An 18,836-nucleotide genomic window follows, 5' to 3' on the forward strand; every position below is an offset into this window, starting at 1 on the left:
TGCATCAACGTCCTTAATCAAGCTAAGCCTTGCCTGTATTAAAGCCCCTTTAACCTGTTGTTGTACATAGGATCCCAACTCTCATTTTTTCTCTGCTAGCTCCCTATGAAGCCCCATCCTATTGTTTCTAACTTTTTGTTTCTCCAGGTGCTCAGTGTCTTGCTGCAGTTTCTTTACAGCAGAGTGTACTGATTTGGCAGCGTGTGCTGAAAAACCTTGGCAGAAATGTGCCTTTCCTACATCCCACCACCGACTCAAGTTTTCAAAAGAGTGCTTCTGAACTTTCCACTTACACCAAAAAAGTACACATTTGTCACATAAAACACTGTCTTGTAATAATTTAGCATTAAAATGCCAGTAGCAGTTTGCATGTGTTGTAGCCGTTATACTTATTTCCACAGTAACCATATGATGATTGGAAAACCCCACAGGAATTGCCCCTGCTCTCACCACCCTGCTGTTAAAACCTTTACTAACATAAAACCTATCCAACCCAGTGTAACGGATGTGGAAGAAGATTTTTTTTTTAATTTCACATAAAATCCTTCCCCAATTTGTCCATTATTTTGGTGAATATCCTTTATTTATTTTCTACCTCAGAGACAATTTATTGAATTGATACCGTTAGAGAACTTTTATTTTGAAATATCGGGGCTCGATTGGCGATGTTATTGGTGTTGGACAGCTCCCTATGCTCAGTTCATGGCAAAAGCTGTGAGGATAGGTAGGTGTGTTTAGAGCTCTCTGTAAAAAGGTTGAGTTTTTCAAAGCACTTTTCATGCATTCAGACGCTCAGCTGAGATGTTTAATGTTACTGAGAGTAGAACAGCTCTGATTCAGTGACTGTACTGAGTGTATGAGAGTGTTTTATCCAGTGCAGCAGTCTTTTTACTGATGAATGTAGCCTGAAGATACCATTCAGCCTAAAATGGTGTCTTTTTTTCTCACAGCCTTTGAGAGACAGAATTCAGTGCTGTGCTTTTGCCTCTCGTTTTGTATACAGGTACAGTAAATCTTCAAATGCCAATACTTGCTGTTGTGCTGTGTATTTATAGCATTTACTTTGTTTTGTGAAGTTTAGTGTTTTATAAAAACTACACATTTGCCATATTAGGGTTTTTATTTGTTTTTTCTTTCTTTCTTTACATAAGAACAGGACCCTGAATTGTATAAGATTTTATCTTAAAACATAGATGTGTACTTTATATTGTAGTATATTTACTGCTTATACTATTTGTCAGTATGTCGCTGTTGCCAGAAGAAAACCTCCAAAGTGGTGACTTTACAGGGAAAAACCTACTTTACTTTCAATGTAAGTCAGTGGACCCAGAATTTTCTCCAGGTAATTTTAGGTCATTTCTTTTAGTCCATTCATCATGAAAGTTACATACAAAATGTAAAGGGCAACATGTTTTCAAATTATGTCAAAAACTGAAAAGCGTCAAAAATGGAGATACGAGGTTTTCTTCCGACAGCAGCGATACACACCAATCAGGCCTAACATTCTGACTACCTCCTTGTTTCTACGCTCATTGTCCATTTTATCAGCTCCACTTACTATATAGGTGCACTTTGTAGTTCTACAGTTACAGACTGTAGTCCATCTGTTTCTCTGATACTTTGTTAGCCCCCTTTTACCCTGTTCTTCAGTGCTCAGGACCCCCATGGACCCTCACAGAGCAGGCACTATTTGGGTGGTGGATCATTCTAAGCACTGCAGTGACACTGACGTGGTGGTGGTGTGTTAGTGTGTGTTGTGCTGGTCTGAGTGGATCAGACACAGCAGTGCTGCTGGACTGAGAACCGTCCACCAAACAAAAGTTCTCAGTCTTCCTGTTTTCCAGCGGTAACACAACGCAGAGGGTTTTGGAGTCTAGAGGGTGCAGTTGAGCTGCACATGCTTGCAAAAGCCGGTAACACTGGCTCCACACACTCTGGATTCACCTGTCTTTAACCATGTGTCCCTCATTCTCATCTCTCCATACATCCATTAAACCACATTCACAGACTAAACTAGCAAGTTTAATACTAGACTGACTGTGTGGTTCCTCGCCATTCCCGTCAATTGTGGACTGTGTAGTGCAGGACCCCTTCCACCATATTCCCCGGTCCAAGAGAGAGAGGGAGGGAGAGAAAGAGGAGCGCGAGAGAGACAGAGAGGTAAAGACGAGAGAGGGAGACAGAGAGATAAAGAGGAGAGAGAGAGAGACACAGATAGATAAAGAGGAGAGAGAGAGAGAGAAAGGAGAGAGAGGGAGAGGGACACAGAGATAAAGAGGAGAGAGAGAGAGGGAGGGAGGGAGGGAGAGAAAGAGGAGGGGGGGGAGAGGAGAGAGAGAGAGAGAGAGAAAGAGGAGAGAAACAGAAACAGAAAGTATCTCCAGCGGTGATTCAGCAGTGAGGCAGTGTGCGCTGAGACTACAACTGAAGCTAATAATAATAATAATAATAATAATAATAATAAGGTGAGTTAATTTCAGCCTCTATTCTTTCTGCTCTGTTTGATCTTTATTGGTATTTACAGATCTGATCTGCAGAGATGGTTTTGGGATGACATCATTAAACTGTCCATCTGTCCACTGAGGCATTAATTAATAGCATTAGATATTAATGTTTATCACTATCTATGAAATGAAGCACGAGCTCAATTTCAGCTCTAACCATTGATTACCATGAGGAAAAGTACATTAGGAAACATTCAGATACTGTTGATAATTAGACATCAATAAGTAATATTGAAGTCCTATTTTGTTTTTTCACAAATCTCTTTTTTGTTCTTTCTGTTTTTTTTTTTATTTTCTTTTATTTATATTTTTATACTTTGCTGCTGTATTTGGACTCCATCAGTTTTATATTAAAAAAAAACCTATAGATCTGGTTTTGGACCATGGACATCGAGCGAAAGGTCTTTGTTCTCTACACTGGAGGAACTTTCGGCATGAAGCCTGATGATGAAGGTAAGCTAATCATTTCAACATCACTACAAAGCCCCAGCATTTCATCATAACTGGCCCCATTTTTTAGTGTAAACGCAACCCAGAGTGGACATCTCTGAAAAGCTGACCTGACAGACAGACGGATAGATAGATAGAAAGATAGACAGAGAGACAGATAGATAGACAGATAGACAGACAGATAAATAGATAGATAGATAGATAGATAGACCACTTTACCTGCACAAGACCCTGAGACGAATCTTATTACCAGGTATGAACAGAGCCTGTGTATGTTTACATAAGTGTGACACATATTCATTATTTCCTTATAAAGGCAGACTCGCTCCACAGCCTCTAGAGGTGATCCAGGACTTCATCATTCAGCACACCATCCTTTATGAGAGGAAACCGGGAGAATCAGAGGACGATGTCAGGAACCGCATCATCACCCCAGATGGTTTCATGACACTGTAGTGCGTTAAAGTAGACGTGAAGCTATGCTTGTTCTAAGGGTGTAACGATACACACATCTTCAGGATTCATATGATTTTCAATTCATTGGTCAAGACACAATTTGATTTTTGATAATTTAGGTGTTAATAATGCATTTATTCCACAAAGCTCTATTTATGATCTCAAAAATTACGTTTTAATTAACAACACACTTTCTGTGATATTCTGACACACTTTGTGTAATGTTGTGTGAAATATGTGCTAACTGTAGCACGAAATGTATCATCCACATTAGGTGTTGCATGGACTCAATTAGGTGGCTCATAAATCCACTAGTGGCCACTGTGGGTGCAATCAACTAATCGAGGACAGGGCCTGATTATGGTAATAAAATACAATGGCAAAAATAACTCCAGAAAGTAGTTTTTGTGCTAAACACAAGGCCCTGAGTATTTTAGTGGAGTGGAAATACTACACAAACGAAAACCAGTTCTGCTGTAAATTGTGTAAGACTTTGCTGAAGTACAGCCAGACCAGATTGTGAAGGTGTCAAGAACCAGCCACCAAACAGAAATGTTTCTGGCTGTAACCCACCTATTTTAATTCAGAAAGGGCTCATTAATCAGCTGACTGGGTGGATCAGAGGAGACTGATCTAGATCCTCCAGAAATCTGCAATCCAAGCCTGGGAAGGTCCTCCCTGTGGACATTCCACCTGTGGTTCAAATATGGCCTTCCTTTGGACCTCCCACCTGAGGCCAAGCCTTGCATCACTTTGAACCTCACACTTGTGGTCCAAACCTGGCCTACCTATGAACCTCTCCCCTGTTGTCCAATCCTTGATTCTGTATGGACCTCCCTGAGGACCTGTGGTCCAAACTTTGCCTCCCTGTGGACCTTTGGTCCAAGTCTTGTCTCCCTATGGACCTCCCTGTATATCTAAGGTCTAAGCCTTGCCTCCCTGTGGACCTTTGGTCCAAGCCTTGCTTCCCTGTGACCCTTAGTGTGGACCTGTGGTTTAAGCCTTGCCTCCCTGTTGACCTCCTTGTAGACTTGTGGTCCAAGCCTTGCCTCCATGTGGGCCTGTGGTCCAGGCCTTGTCTCCCTAGAGACCTGTGGACCTGTGTTCCAAGCCTTGCTTCTCTGTGGACCTACTTGTGGACCTGTGATACAAACCCTGCATCCCTGTGGATCTGTGGTCCAAACCTTGCCTTTGTCTGTCCAGGACTTAAGAGTCCCAGCTGTCCAAACGTTGTCTCTTAGCTGCACTGCTACAGATGTAGCAAGGGGTTGCACAGTGTTGTCACCATCTTTCTGTTCTCTCGCTTCTTCTCTGTCTATCAGCGAATGATGATTGGTGATGATTGTGATACAGATCCAGACTCCCTGTCTGAACATGAGTACTGGGGCCCAAATCAGGCCATGACCCAGCATTCCCACTGCACAGGTACAACAGGCCTCGGAATCTACTTATGCAGATTTTGTTCTTGATCTGGACCCTGATCAGGCTCCGCTCTGTGCCTGGCTTGAGTCTTCTAGCTGTCCAGTGAAACTAGAAGAATGTTTTTAAACATATTCCACGTAATGTGCTCTAGAGTTCTATTTTTCACTCTGACCTTGTCTGTAACCCTGTAGTATTCAGTTCAGCCTGTTTGTTATGCTTTTATTAATATTGTTTTGTATTTGTAATCCCCAAGTCTCGCTTGTCTGCTGTCTGTAGATTTCTGAGCATTCCCTCTGTTACCTGCTTTCTGACATCTACAGTTTCTTGTATTTTGTAGTTTCTGGTTTATGTCCTACATATTTTGCCTGGTTTTGGATTATATATTGCCCAGTACCCTGACCCTGGTTACGGAAAGTGACTATGCTTATTGAAAAAACCTTCATAGAAAACTTTAAGCATACATACTGCTGATGTGTGGTGTCATTGTCCAAGTTATTGAGAATAAACTATACAAAGTTGTGCACGTTGGAGGAGATGGTTGGGTTTATTTCAAGACGTCTTCACAGAGATGTTAACAGGTCCCCGTTTTGTTCACTCTTCCCACAGAGAATGGAAGCAAACAACGATTATAGAGATTATCACCCTCAACTGGCCCAAGTAACGCCCCCTTCCCAAGTATTAAGGTTATGTGTCCGTGATAAAGAGTACAGAACATTGTAAGGTGACCTAAGAAGCATATAGGAGACAATTAACCACTTTCCAACAATATATGCACCTCATGCTCTCCTGTGTCATAAGACTAATACAGAGCAAACTGATAGACAAGAATCAACTTAACATAAGTTCACCATACATTAAAATTCCTTTATTTACCTTAAACAATGTGATACTTTACAAAGCATTCCAAGACTAATTGGGATGTAATGATTTTTGCAATTTATAATTTGGTGCGATATGATATGATGGGTGTTAGATTCAGTACATTTTTCAATATAGCAAAAATTAGGAGACTGAAAAATATATATTATTTGCTATCCTTTTATATCCTTTTTCAGTTTATTAGAGCATTCAGTGTAAAGTACAATATCAGAGGCTTTATAACATACTGTGGATTTTAGCCTGATCCATTCGGGCTCATTTCTTATGAGCACAGAAACACTAAACAAAAACTTATTACAGGGCTAATGCATTAGCCACAAGCTAACAAGCTAATCATGATACAATGATACAATAAGTATACACTAAGTACAATTCAGTATTATTACATCTCTAGTAACGAAGGAAGCACTACTTAACAGAGTAAATTTAATGTATTTAAATGTATTTAAATATTACATGGTGTATTCTTTTGTTAGTTAACTTTATATTATAAATATTGAAACTCAAATGTAGTTTTCTTTGGCTGAAAATCAGTTGCTAGTGTAGTTCTAGGAGAGGCAGCTGTCGATACCAAAATATGACATTTTTACATCTCTTGCCTTTGAAACTCGAGCAAATTAGGCTAGAAAATGACTTTGAGTGGTTGAATTGTTTTAATAGTGTATAGTATCACAGCAAATCCCATGTTCATTTACTTACTCTGTGATGGAAGTGTTGTAATAGCTTTAACTTGTTCATTGTCTTCTCAGTACCCAGTTGTGTAAGGATGACCCCAATGTCAAAGGAAAACACTGCAAGATTCTCTACAAGTTTGATGGTCTGCAAAAGCCCATAGACTCCTCCAGTGCCACCCCGGAAGACTGGAGCAAAATGGCTAAAATCATATTGGTAAAATACAGCAATGTTTAAAACAAACATTTTATAAAAAAAAAATCTTGGATTAGTCTGTTTATTGATGTACTCCGATTGGAAAAATAAAAAATCCTAAATGTTTCTTGGCTTTGACTTACAGATCTAGATAAAAGAGCCTTTCCATTATGTGGAAGTTCTTTGAACTCATGTCAACTACAAACACGACTATTTAAAGAACCAGCCATTGAAAAGTTCTATAGGGAAATAAAACATGTTGTCTGTATGGCATCACTCTATAAAACCCTTTTTGACAGCTGTATTTTTAAGACAGTATATTATGTAATCTGAGGTAACAGTATTGAACCTTCTGTTTCCTCTTTCTCTCTCTTCCTCTCTCAGTCTGTTTGTTATTCTCTCTTTCCATTTTCCATCTAACTCTTTTTTTTATAGGACAATACAGAAGTGTATGATGGGTTTGTTATTATCCATGGAACAGACACGATGGCCTTCACCTCCTCTGCCCTGTCCTTCATTTTGGGACACATCAATAAGCCTGTGATAGTGACTGGAGCTCAGGTCAGATTTTTCTTCACATTCAGGTTCCTACAAATCAACAATAAGCACATAATTACCATGACTGTATTTTGTATGAATTAGGTTATACGAATAATAAGCATGTAAACTGTTTTATAAACTGTGCAGACAATGTAGAGTTCATACAAGTGTTTTAAACTAAGAACATTTGTAAGAATGTAATAACAGTGGAGAGTTGATGAAACAAACTGAGCACATTTCATTTGGATCTGTTCTCTGTGTTACTGTATGAGCTCAAGCTGAATTTACAGTTTCAGTTTTATACATTATTTCTCTGTAGTCTTTTTATGAGCAGTGACAAAGGGATAGAGGGGACTTTAATTAATGCAACAGTGTAGGTCTTGGTGTATTTAATTTTTTTCTAATATAGTGAGTTTTAACCATTTTTTGCTGAAATACACTATATGGACAAAAGTACACAGACAACCCTCCTAATTAGTTCAGGTGTTACATCTTCTAAAGGGAAAGCAAGACTGATATTGAGGGTTTTGTAATATCCAGGCAGTCTGCTAGGCCACCTCTGGCCACTAGCAGGGGCCAGAGAGCAAGGATGGGGTAATGAGGGCTGAGCAGTGACAGCTGTGGGCGCCTTACTTAAGGGAAGCTTACACGCTGCTCAGTCTTGAGTTCATATGACCATGTGCACATCGCTGTGGCTAAGCTGGTAACCTTCGTGTTTCCCTTCTCGAGTCTTGAGTGTAGCCTCTCTCGAGGCTCTTCTGGCGTAAGTATTTTAAATAAATAAATAAATCCTCTCTGCTTTCTTACAGTTTATTTTCAGGGAACTATTAATTTAAAAAAAGGAGAGAGGAATCTGTGGTTTTCGTTTTGGAATCTCTCGAGTCAGAGTGTGTTTGTGTTAAAACTTTTATGCCGGCCTCACACCAAACAACTTTTCAATTGACATTTACAGACATTTAGCCTTGAACACCACCTTAACGAACAATTATAATCTATCCCTCTCTCTCCTTCTAATTCTTCCTCTATCTATCTTTGTCGTAGATCCCCATATTTCATCCTCGCAGTGATGGTCTGGGCAACTTGGTTAACTCAATGCTCATGGCTGGATATTTCTCTGAGAGGTCAATACTGCATAAGGTTCGCTGAAGAATGACGTAATTTTTCTTTTACACTGATCCTTTAATTACCGTGGAAATGTGCATGTATTTTAACGACTTATAATTCTCTTGGATTTCATAGAAAAACTTAAAGTATACATGTCTGTCCCTTGTTAGACAAAGACTACATCATATTACACATCAGTAACCACAAAAGTGCATAACAATGGTTCAGGTTATTATATTTGCACCAGCATCCATCCTTTTTTACAGATAACAAAGACAATGGCAAGTGACAAACATTAAAAGGTTCCAGTCCTCTGTGCAGTGTTACAATGATCTGTTCATCTGAGTAATAGAAGCAGGAATAAAGCTATTTTTATACCACTAGTTCTGCCCTTTGAGACTATTGTTACAAAATTAAAACAAAGTAGACGCTTGCAGATTAAAATAAAACTCAGTGTTTACTTGAGAATTCAGGGCAGATATAATAGACGTTATCACAGCAAGCAAGGGTCAAACCCAGAGAGCATGGCAGCCAGCATCAAGAGAAAATAGGGCAACATGAAAAGACAAGTCATTTTTTTAAAAATAAACTTTAAAATTTTGTACTTTACAGGATACTGTAAAAGCTGAAAAAAGTTTGGCATGATTTTTCTATCTAACTTCAATCTTTAAATCAACAAAATATGAAAATTAAAAAATGGTGTGCAGACTCTTCATATGCGCCAGGTAGTATCCAAAGTACAGTCGTAGTACAATCGGCATATTCAGCTGTGGTAAACCTTGTTTTGATCTACGTTTTTTACATTTACAGGTGATGCTTTGTTATCACAACAAGTTGTTCCAGGGCAACCGTGTGGTGAAGGTGGACTGTGATTCCTTCAATGTGTTTGAGAGCCCTGAGGTGTGTCCTTTAGTTAGCCTGGAAACCACAATTAAATGTAAGTGTCCAATTGCTTTGCTGAACCTCCTTCTAATAAATCCCCCTTTAGCCATCTTGTGTCTGAGGGCAGTTTCTCAGTTTGTGCACATCTCCTGAAACTTTCCTTTAAATTCTATTTATATAATCCAATCCTCATATGTTTCATATCTAAATGCTCCGTTATCTTCATCACTACTTTCCAAAACCGCTGCAGCAGCTTCAGCAGCTGTAAACTCTCTGCACGCCGTTTCACATGAGTCTCCCATGTGGACTGAATGAAGAATGAAGGGTTTCCGGCGTGATGGTCAGTCCTTAGTGATTTCCTGAGTGTCCATTGGTCAGTTTCACACAGAATGTAGACGGACACACCAATCCACCAGTTCCACACGGTGAGAGGCAGATGACATGTATCTCAGCTCCTCTTCATAGGCTCAAAACTCCGGATGTGAGTCTCATACGATCTGGTTATAAGATGGAATAGAAAGAGCGACTCTGCAGATTCTGGATTACTATATAGGGGTATAAGACTTTTCACCCATTTCACTTTTGTTTTAGTGCTGCTGACTTTTTTGCACGGGAACGTGAATTTGAGGAGGAACTGAACCGGATGCATTTAGGTGCATATTTTTAAAATGTGCCTTCAGGCTGCTAATGCTGGAGGAATGCTAGGCTAACTCTAGCTTACATAGCTCGCATACAACTTTATCTCAAGGCTTAGAGAAGAATTTATTAGAATTTATTTTTAATTCGCAGAACTCACCCTTGGTTTCCATTGCTTGCCAGGATGGGCAGCACTGATCTAAATGCATCATTGTTGACATTTCAGAGCTGAAAAATATCTTAATATCTTCAGTTTCAGCGATTGAAGAGAAGAAGGAGAAGCCTAAAGACCCTCTTAGCCTGAAAGTAGAGTTCAAAATGAAAGAAGCATCGAATGTGAGGATACTGCGATTTTTCCCAGGAATCACTGAAAGCTATGTGAGTTTATCTCTCTATTTTTTTTTATTAATTTATTTGGCTTTTTTACTTAAGCTATTCACCATTTTGCTCTCTCTGGACTTGAATCCAGATTTGACTGCCTTGGCTCTGGACTTGAATCAAGACTTGATTGTCTTGACTCAAGACTTGAATCTAGACTTGACTGTCAAGACTTGAGACCTTCTTGTTACTTGCAGGTTTATGACTTGTTTCCAGCTGTGTATAAAGGTCATATAATGCTTCCTGTCTGCCGTCCAGGTGCATGGGATTCTGAATGGAGCTGAGGGTGTTGTCCTGGAGACCTTTGGTGCTGGGAATGTTCCAGAAGTCAACTGGCTTAGGAAACTTCTGATGGATGCAAATGAAAGAAATGTTCTAATATTGAACTGTACTCAGGTTTATCGGGGTACTGTGGTACCCATCTATGCTGCGTCTGAGGTACCGCTCACTATATCCTTACATGGTGGTTTTAGGACGCATTTCCATTACAGCAGAGAAAATAGACTTCTTTTAGCCTCCCAGTGACCTCTCTTGCCACATTTAAATATCTTAACTAACTCATAGAAAATAATATGCATATAAAATTGTCACATCACCAAATCATAACTACCAGTGTTTGTGTTGCAGTGGGAATCAGTAACACTGGACCAGGGATGGACACAGGCGTGCTGTAAGGGTGGGGTGGGGTGGGGGGTTAGGGGGTCAAGATTAGGGCAATCCCAAGGGCACCAAGAAGACAGTGGCCCAAAAAGCTTGTAACTTATTTTTAATGTGGGATTTGGGAATTTTTATGCTCCATGAAAGATTAATTCCATTTCAAATTCCATTTCATATATATATATATATATATATATATGAAATGGTCTGCTTTGGGAGAGATTTGGGACTTGCGCATTCCAAGATGGCGCCAGTGTATTTGTCGGCTTGCCGTCTCTCCCTATGTGTTCTCTGTTTAGCGGTGTTGTGTTTATTACTGTGGTGTGGTAGTGCTTATACTGCTCCATCATTACTTGTATATGAACGGCAATTGCTACTCAACATTCGTACCTCTATGGTGGATTTCTGGGGCCAGTATGCTTACTCCCTCTACCACACAGTGAGCTTTGAGATCATCCTCAGAGAACCTGCTGGCTGTTGCTATATGGGCTCGTTTGAAGTTTAAGGGCGATCATGCATTTGCAGTTTGTGCTCCGGGACTATGGAAAATTCTACGTCCCACTATTCGCCAAGCACCTTCAAACGCTGTTTTTAAATGAAGACTAAAAACATATTTATACCAACTCACATTTGAATAGTGAGGGGCTGTGGTAATTATACATGTTAATGTCTGTGTTTTAAGTACTCATCATCTTATCTGTTTTTTATTTCACTTTTACACTTTTATTTCTTTTATTCATTTTTTCTTCCTTAAAAACATCTTCCATAAACATGCCAACTTTTTTTGAACATGTTGCTGCCATCAAATTCAAAATGGGCATATATTATTAAAAAAAAACAAAAAAATTTCTCAGTTTTAGCATTTCATATTTTGTCTTTGTACTATTTTGAAATAAATAGGATTAAAATTATTTGCACGTCATTGAATTTTGTTTTCATTTACATTTTGCACAGTGTACATATTAATTCTGTCAAGTTCTTCAGTTAATCACTTACTTTCCTTTATCCTTTGCATTTTAAGCTTCATTGTGTTTTTCTGTAATTTTATTTATTAATGTTTTTATCATCTTTATCAATTAGTTTGCCTTTTATTATTGTTCTTTATCTTTCATTCATCAATGATTTTTTTTTCCTTTTTTGTCTTTGTCATTTCAAATAATCATTCCTGTATCATTATTTGACTGTTTATCATTTTTTTTTTGTTTGTTTTAGATTTTTACCACTGCTCGAGGGTGGCTGCCTGTTACAGCAGCTCTACAGTAACACTGCAATTTCCCTTGGATTCAATGAAAATCTGTCTATCTATCCATCTATCTAATATTCCTGCTTAGTACACTTATTTTTAAAAAGTGCTATTTAGCTAATAAACATCAAAAATAAATTTCTATCATTTTTATTTTTAATGTAAATAATTTAAAATATATTATTATTATTATTATTATTAGTAGTAGTAGTAGTAGTATAATCAGCATGGCTTTACATAACTGTGTATAAACAGTGTTTTCAAGAATGAAAAAGGGCCGCTATATAAAACTATATGAGTGATAAGATAACATTCTTATGACTGTGCAGTGATTTATTCACAGACAGCAGAATTAAACATCAAAATATATCACTAAATGTTTAAACGACTGTAAAACAGAAAAGCACTGTGGGTCTTTATTTAATTATAATTGTAAGAAAACATCTTGAAGCCTTTTACACTGACATAACCATATCATAAACACTTCATTGCAGATGTCAGATGCTGTCATGTGCTATCACGACAGATTATATCCAGCACCACTGCAGTTAACTGTTGTAACAGATGTGTTTCTCCATTTTTCTGAGTTTTGGTTTTCTGTACCATTTGAGCTCAGCTGTCCTTTACATCATCGCGAATATTCATGATGAATAGAAAAATGGTCAGAAATGACAAAATCTCTTTCATTAATGTTCATTAAAAGTTAAGATGGTTTCGACCTCTCCTGTAAAGTTACAGATTTGGAGACCCCTCTAAAATGGCTGAACAGCAATGATATACAGCAAAAATTAGCAAGTGGCAGAAACAATAACATCACATATGAAAATTACAGGTAAAAAGATCATCCGAACAATATTTACACTCATTAGTTTGATATGAAAATGTCAAATGTGGCACGGTCACCCATTCATGAGCACAGAGGTATGAACAGTTCTCTGCTTTAAGAACACGTCGTGAATCTGATGGCCCTTTCTCAAGAATACATTTCAGAACAAACTTAGGAGGATGTTGGAGAATGAGGACCAGAATTTAAACAAGAAACCAAACAAACTGTGCTGTTGCATCATGCAACCAGAATCATTTTGAGGATGTTTGCTGAAGTTTCCATGTCAGGTAGATTTGCACCACGTTCAGTGATCACTGTCATTTCTCTCTTTGTCTCAGATACTGTCAGATGCCAAAGTGATCCCTGGATATGACATCACTCCTGTAGCGGCAATGACCAAAATGATCTGGGTGCTGAAATCAACATCTAATAATAAGGAGAGACGTAAGGTGTGTCTGAACTAAGCTTTCATTACAATGTCAGGAAAAAGGTACTGCACAGCTAAATTTCTGTCACAAGAGGTACAAAATGATGTAAGTGTGTCCTTAAACAGCAGTGCGGTCCAACTGTGTACCTTAAAGGTACATTACATTCAGTTTTCATATATTTTTAAAAAGAAAGGGACGAGTAGATTAGGTTTGGGGAAGGTTGCCTGGATGAAGGAGTAGATTTGGTTTGGGGAAGGTTGTCTGGATGGAGGAATAGATCAGGTTTGGGGAAGGTTGTCTGGATGGAGGAGTAGATTAGGTTTGGGGAAGGTTACCTGGATGAAAGAGTAGATTAGGTTTGGGAAAGGTTGCCTGGATGGAGGAGTAGATTAGGTTTGGGGAAGGTTACCTGGATGGAGGAGTAGATTAGGTTTGGGGAAGGTTACCTGGATGAAGGAGTAGATTAGGTTTGGGGAAGGTTGCCTGGATGAAGGAGTAGATTAGGTTTGGGGAAGGTTGTCTGGATGGAGGAGTAGATTAGGTTTGGGGAAGGTTACCTGGATGAAGGAGTAGATTAGGTTTGGGGAAGGTTGTCTGGATGGAGAAGAAGATTAGGTTTGGGGATGGTTGCCTGGATAGAGGAGTAGATTAGGTTTGGGGAAGGTTGCCTGGATGGAGGAATAGATCAGGTTTGGGGAAGGTTACCTGGATGAAGGAGTAGATTAGGTTTGGGGAAGGTTACCTGGATGGAGGAGTAGATTAGGTTTGGGGAAGGTTGCCTGGATGAAGGAGTAGATTAGGTTTGGGGAAGGTTGCCTGGATGAAAGAGTAGATTAGGTTTGGGGAAGGTTGCCTGGATGAAGGAGTAGATTAGGTTTGGGGATGGTTGCCTGGATAGAGGAGTAGATTAGGTTTGGGGAAGGTTGCCTGGATGGAGGAATAGATCAGGTTTGGGGAAGGTTACCTGGATGGAGGAGTAGATTAGGTTTGGGGAAGGTTGCCTGGATGAAGGAGTAGATTAGGTTTGGGGAAGGTTACCTGGATGGAGGAGTAGATTAGGTTTGGGGAAGGTTGCCTGGATGAAGGAGTAGATTAGGTTTGGGGAAGGTTGCCTGGATGAAAGAGTAGATTAGGTTTGGGGAAGGTTGCCCTGATGAAGGAGTAGATTAGGTTTGGGGAAGGTTGCCTGGATGAAGGAGTAGATTAGGTATGGGGGAGGTTGCCTGGATGAAAGAGTAGATTAGGTTTGGGGAAGGTTGCCCGGATGGAGGAGTAGATTAGGTTTGGGGAAGGTTGTCTGGATGGAGGAGTAGATTAGGTTTGGGGAAGGTTGCCTGGATGAAGGAGTAGATTAGATTTGGGGAAGGTTGCCTGGATGAAGGAGTAGATTAGGTTTGGGGACGGTTGCCTGGATGGAGGAGTAGATTAGGTTTGGGGACGGTTGCTTGGATGGAGGAATAGATCAGGTTTGGGGAAGGTTACCTGGATGAAGGAGTAGATCAGGTTTGGGGCCGGTTACCTGGATGAAGGAGTAGATTAGGTCTGGGGAAGGTTACCTGGATGGAGAAGAAGATTAGGTTTGGGGAAGGTTGCCTGGATGAAAGAGTAGATTAGGTTTGGGAAAGGTTGCCTGGATGAAGGAGTAGATTAGGTTTGGGGAAGGTTACCTGGATGAAAGAGTAGATTAGGTATGGGGAAGGTTGCCTGGATGAAAGAGTAGATTAGATTTGGGGAAGGTTGCCTGGATGAAGGAGTAGATTAGGTTTGGGGAAGGTTGCCTGGATGAAGGAGTAGATTAGGTTTGGGAAAGGTTGCCTGGATGAAGGAGTAGATTAGGTTTGGGGAAGGTTACCTGGATGAAAGAGTAGATTAGGTATGGGGAAGGTTGCCTGGATGAAAGAGTAGATTAGATTTGGGGAAGGTTGCCTGGATGAAGGAGTAGATTAGGTTTGGGGAAGGTTGCCTGGATGAAAGAGTAGATTAGGTATGGGGAAGGTTGCCTGGATGAAGGAGTAGATTAGATTTGGGGAAGGTTGCCTGGATGAAAGAGTAGATTAGATTTGGGGAAGGTTGCCTGGATGAAGAAGTAGATTAGGTATGGGGAAGGTTGCCTGGATGAAAGAGTAGATTAGGTATGGGGAAGGTTGCCTGGATGAAAGAGTAGATTAGATTTGGGGAAGGTTGCCTGGATGAAGAAGTAGATTAGGTATGGGGAAGGTTGCCTGGATGAAAGAGTAGATTAGGTATGGGGAAGGTTGCCTGGATGAAAGAGTAGATTAGATTTGGGGAAGGTTGCCTGGATGAAGGAGTAGATTAGGTATGGGGAAGGTTGCCTGGATGAAAGAGTAGATTAGATTTGGGGAAGGTTGCCTGGATGAAAGAGTAGATTAGATTTGGGGAAGGTTGCCTGGATGAAGGAGTAGATTAGGTTTGGGGACGGTTGCCTGGATGAAGGAGTAGATTAGGTTTGGGGAAGGTTGTCTGGATGGAGGAGTAGATTAGGTTTGGGGACGGTTGCCTGGATGGAGGAGTAGATTAGGTTTGGGGAAGGTTGCCTGGATGAAGGAGTAGATTAGGTTTGGGGACGGTTGCCTGGATGAAGGAGTAGATTAGGTTTGGGGAAGGTTGCCTGGATAAAAGAGTAGATTAGGTTTGGGGAAGGTTGCCTGGATGAAGGAGTAGATTAGGTTTGGGGAAGGTTGCCTTGATAAAAGAGTAGATTAGGTTTGGGGAAGGTTGCCTGGATGAAAGAGTAGATTCATGGCTGATGAATGTCCTCCAGATATTGTAACTAAAGTATAATTTCAAAACATATAGTTGACTTTTAGTAAAGTTCATGAAGTTTTACCTCCTACATGGTCAACCTGTGTGCTGAACATATAATAAGAGGTTCAGGACTGGAGGAAGATTCAAGATTGGAGGAAGAAACATCAATAACCTTCCACCTGTGGATGGCACAAGACTCACAGCGGAAAATCAGGAATATTGGACTCCATTGGAAAGATGGGACTCCAGCTCAATATGAGGAAGACTGAGGTTACCACCACTAACTGGTGTTATGGAGATGGTGGACAGCTTTTGTCTACTTAAATCAGTGATTAAAATCAAAGGATCCTTAACTCAAGAAATGTGAGGGGTCAGTTTTTAGCTTAGTGGGCAGTGATGTAGGATCTGTGTCAACAACGAAAAAAAAATATTTTTTGTTTACTTTTTGATGTGTTTCAGTTAATGGAGCACAGCGTTTATGGAGAGTCATCTGCTCCCCCGATGACGGTGAGTTTTCAGTGTTGCTGTGAAACTGATTCAGGATCATAATGGCATTCATTCATGCTTTTATTTACACTCCTTCGTTCTTCAGACCTCTCTCTCCTCTGTTTTCAGCTCAACCTGGAACTCAACTTAACAGAAGAGTGAAAACAGGCACCAACACACCTGCACTAACATCTACTTCATCAAAACAATATGAAACCATTATCTAAGCCAATGTTTATCCCAGATGAGCTCCCTGGAACTTACCAATATAATTATGCTTGCAATCTTCTGAAAAGATGTTTGACTTAATGTGGTAAACAGGGTAACAGAGCAACAGGCTTGAATATATGCAGTTATTTCAGTTACATGCTAATCGTGTTATTCCAAAATGTGTGAGGTCTTGTCAGTCAGATTCTGCGCTAGTCTGCTCTTTTTGTTTCAATAAAAAGTCTCTGCAATAATTATTGTAGTACATCATCTAAGTCATCTTAGTATTCACATAGTTTACTCTGAGTATCTGACAAAGCAGGTGCTGTTTGGAACAGAGAAATAATTCAGTTTATTTTGTAATTTTTAAATAGAATTTGGAGAGATTATGCAACAAAGAACTGCAGTGAATGCAGGAATACACGTAACGTATGTATATGTAGTAAAATAAAAACATACTAAACATCCCTGTGTATAACTAAACTACCTTATCGCTAACAGATGCTAATCATCCTACCCTTAATCAGCGCGGCAAAAGCTAATAAGCTCTATCGATCATACTGAGAGGAAGACTAAGTTTCAGTATTTACTGAGGAATTTACTATAAATCTAAACTGCAAAACAAAGTAAGTTGTGTTTTACATGCAGAGGATTTAAATGTCCTTGTGTATAAAGAGCTGCTGTGAGTAGTCCTGGATCCTGGGTGGAGTACGGTGTACACTTTAGGACGTCCTCAGAGCTCAGAGTCAGTAATCAGACAACACGGCGTTCTTCCTCAGAGCAGACGGTTTCAGATCCCAGGAAAAACACTGTCATGCTTTTTCTGTGATGTTGTGTATCAGTGGAGCTACAACACCTGGCTTTCATGACATTCCTACATTATGACTAATTACAACTAAACGTTGTGCAAAATTTAAGTGTTCTAAATAAAGCTTGACTTAGACTGGTCTGTCTTTTTTCTTTTAAAAAAATGGAGAGGCAATTATTGAGGCCTCAGAGGAGCTGAGGAAGAGGGGCTGAGGAAGAGAGACTGAGGAAGATGAGCTGAGGATCAGGGACTGAGGAAGAGGGGTTGAGGGACAGGGGCTGAGGAAGAGGGGCTGAGGAAGAGGAACTGAGGAACAGGGGCTGAGGAAGAGGAACTGAGGAACAGTGGCTGAGGAAGAGGAGCTGAAGAAGAGAAGCTGAGGAAGAGGGGTGAAAGTGTAGTACAGACCAGCTGGAGGCAGCTCACTTTTCCAGCGTGTTTGGGGAAAAACACTGACGTCCAGAAACTATGAAGCTATGAGGAGAGTCTAACTTACAGGATGATTATTATTATGTAGATTATTATGATGTAAAGGTTATGAAATCATGTTTTTCTAGTAAACATTCTGAATGCTCAGTCGCTCCTGCTCTGCTTGTCTTGTATTGCTGTGCTTATCACAGTCATATCACTGCAGGTGAATGTTGAGAGCTAAGTTTCACACTTGGTGCTCATAAATCAGATGAAAATGCATAAAATACTTTATGAAATTAATATCAGCCACCATAGCTGATTGTGTGATTTTGTCCCAGATGCGATGCCTGCTAAGGTTACTTCATGGTTAAAATGCTGCCCAACAAGAGTGGAACATTTGAACACAGTGACGAGTCAGGCAGCTGCCTTCAGAATGGAAATATATAAACTATTTTGTTTGATTTTATTTATAATTTTAAATTAAAAATATTTTTGATCATATATTAAATTATTAAATTAAAATAAATAATTTGATGTATTTTATGTATTTTTATTTCATTAAATTATTAATTATTTAATTTAGTTAATTATTTTATTCAATTTAGTTCATTTAATTTAATTTAGTTGTTTTTTTTCCTGGGTCGAATCTCGAATGCGAGGTTCCTTCATGGTTGAAATGTTGCGATTGGAACGTTTGAAGACAGTGACAGGTCAGGCAGCTGCCCTCAGAACATATAAAATATTTTATTTTAAATTTATTTCTATTTAAAAATTACAAATGATTTTTTTTGTCATAAATAACATTATTACATTGTTTTATTTATTTTTATTTTACTTTAATTTAATTTTATTTGCTGTGTTTTTGTGAAACAGACCCTTTAAACTG

General features: G+C 39.5%; 1 protein-coding gene across 1 annotated transcript; it reads left to right on the forward strand.

Moving 5' to 3' along the window:
* The first annotated feature begins 2,321 nt into the window (after nt 1-2,321).
* Nucleotides 2,322-17,653, forward strand: LOC118805180 (60 kDa lysophospholipase-like). The gene is made up of 12 exons (XM_036565795.1): nt 2,322-2,465; nt 2,848-2,957; nt 3,271-3,409; nt 6,461-6,599; nt 7,014-7,139; nt 8,160-8,255; nt 9,033-9,159; nt 9,994-10,118; nt 10,377-10,556; nt 13,183-13,293; nt 16,498-16,545; nt 16,654-17,653. Exons 2-12 carry the CDS (start codon nt 2,888-2,890, stop codon nt 16,684-16,686), a joined length of 1,194 nt encoding a protein of 397 aa, XP_036421688.1. The 5' UTR covers nt 2,322-2,465; nt 2,848-2,887; the 3' UTR covers nt 16,687-17,653.
* The last annotated feature ends 1,183 nt before the right edge of the window (nt 17,654-18,836 follow it).

The sequence above is a fragment of the Colossoma macropomum genome, unplaced genomic scaffold (assembly GCF_904425465.1).
Source record: "Colossoma macropomum unplaced genomic scaffold, Colossoma_macropomum, whole genome shotgun sequence".
NCBI classification, from domain to species: Eukaryota; Metazoa; Chordata; class Actinopteri; order Characiformes; family Serrasalmidae; genus Colossoma; species Colossoma macropomum.

Excerpts from the sequence above, each read along its gene's own strand:
- LOC118805180 (XM_036565795.1), top strand. The coding sequence starts at position 2,888 with ATGGACATCGAGCGAAAGGTCTTTGTTCTCTACACTGGAGGAACTTTC. Across the intron at positions 10,119-10,376 it reads CAGGAATCACTGAAAGCTAT|GTGCATGGGATTCTGAATGG; the intron begins GTGAGTTTATCT and ends TCTGCCGTCCAG. Across the intron at positions 16,546-16,653 it reads CATCTGCTCCCCCGATGACG|CTCAACCTGGAACTCAACTT; the intron begins GTGAGTTTTCAG and ends CTCTGTTTTCAG.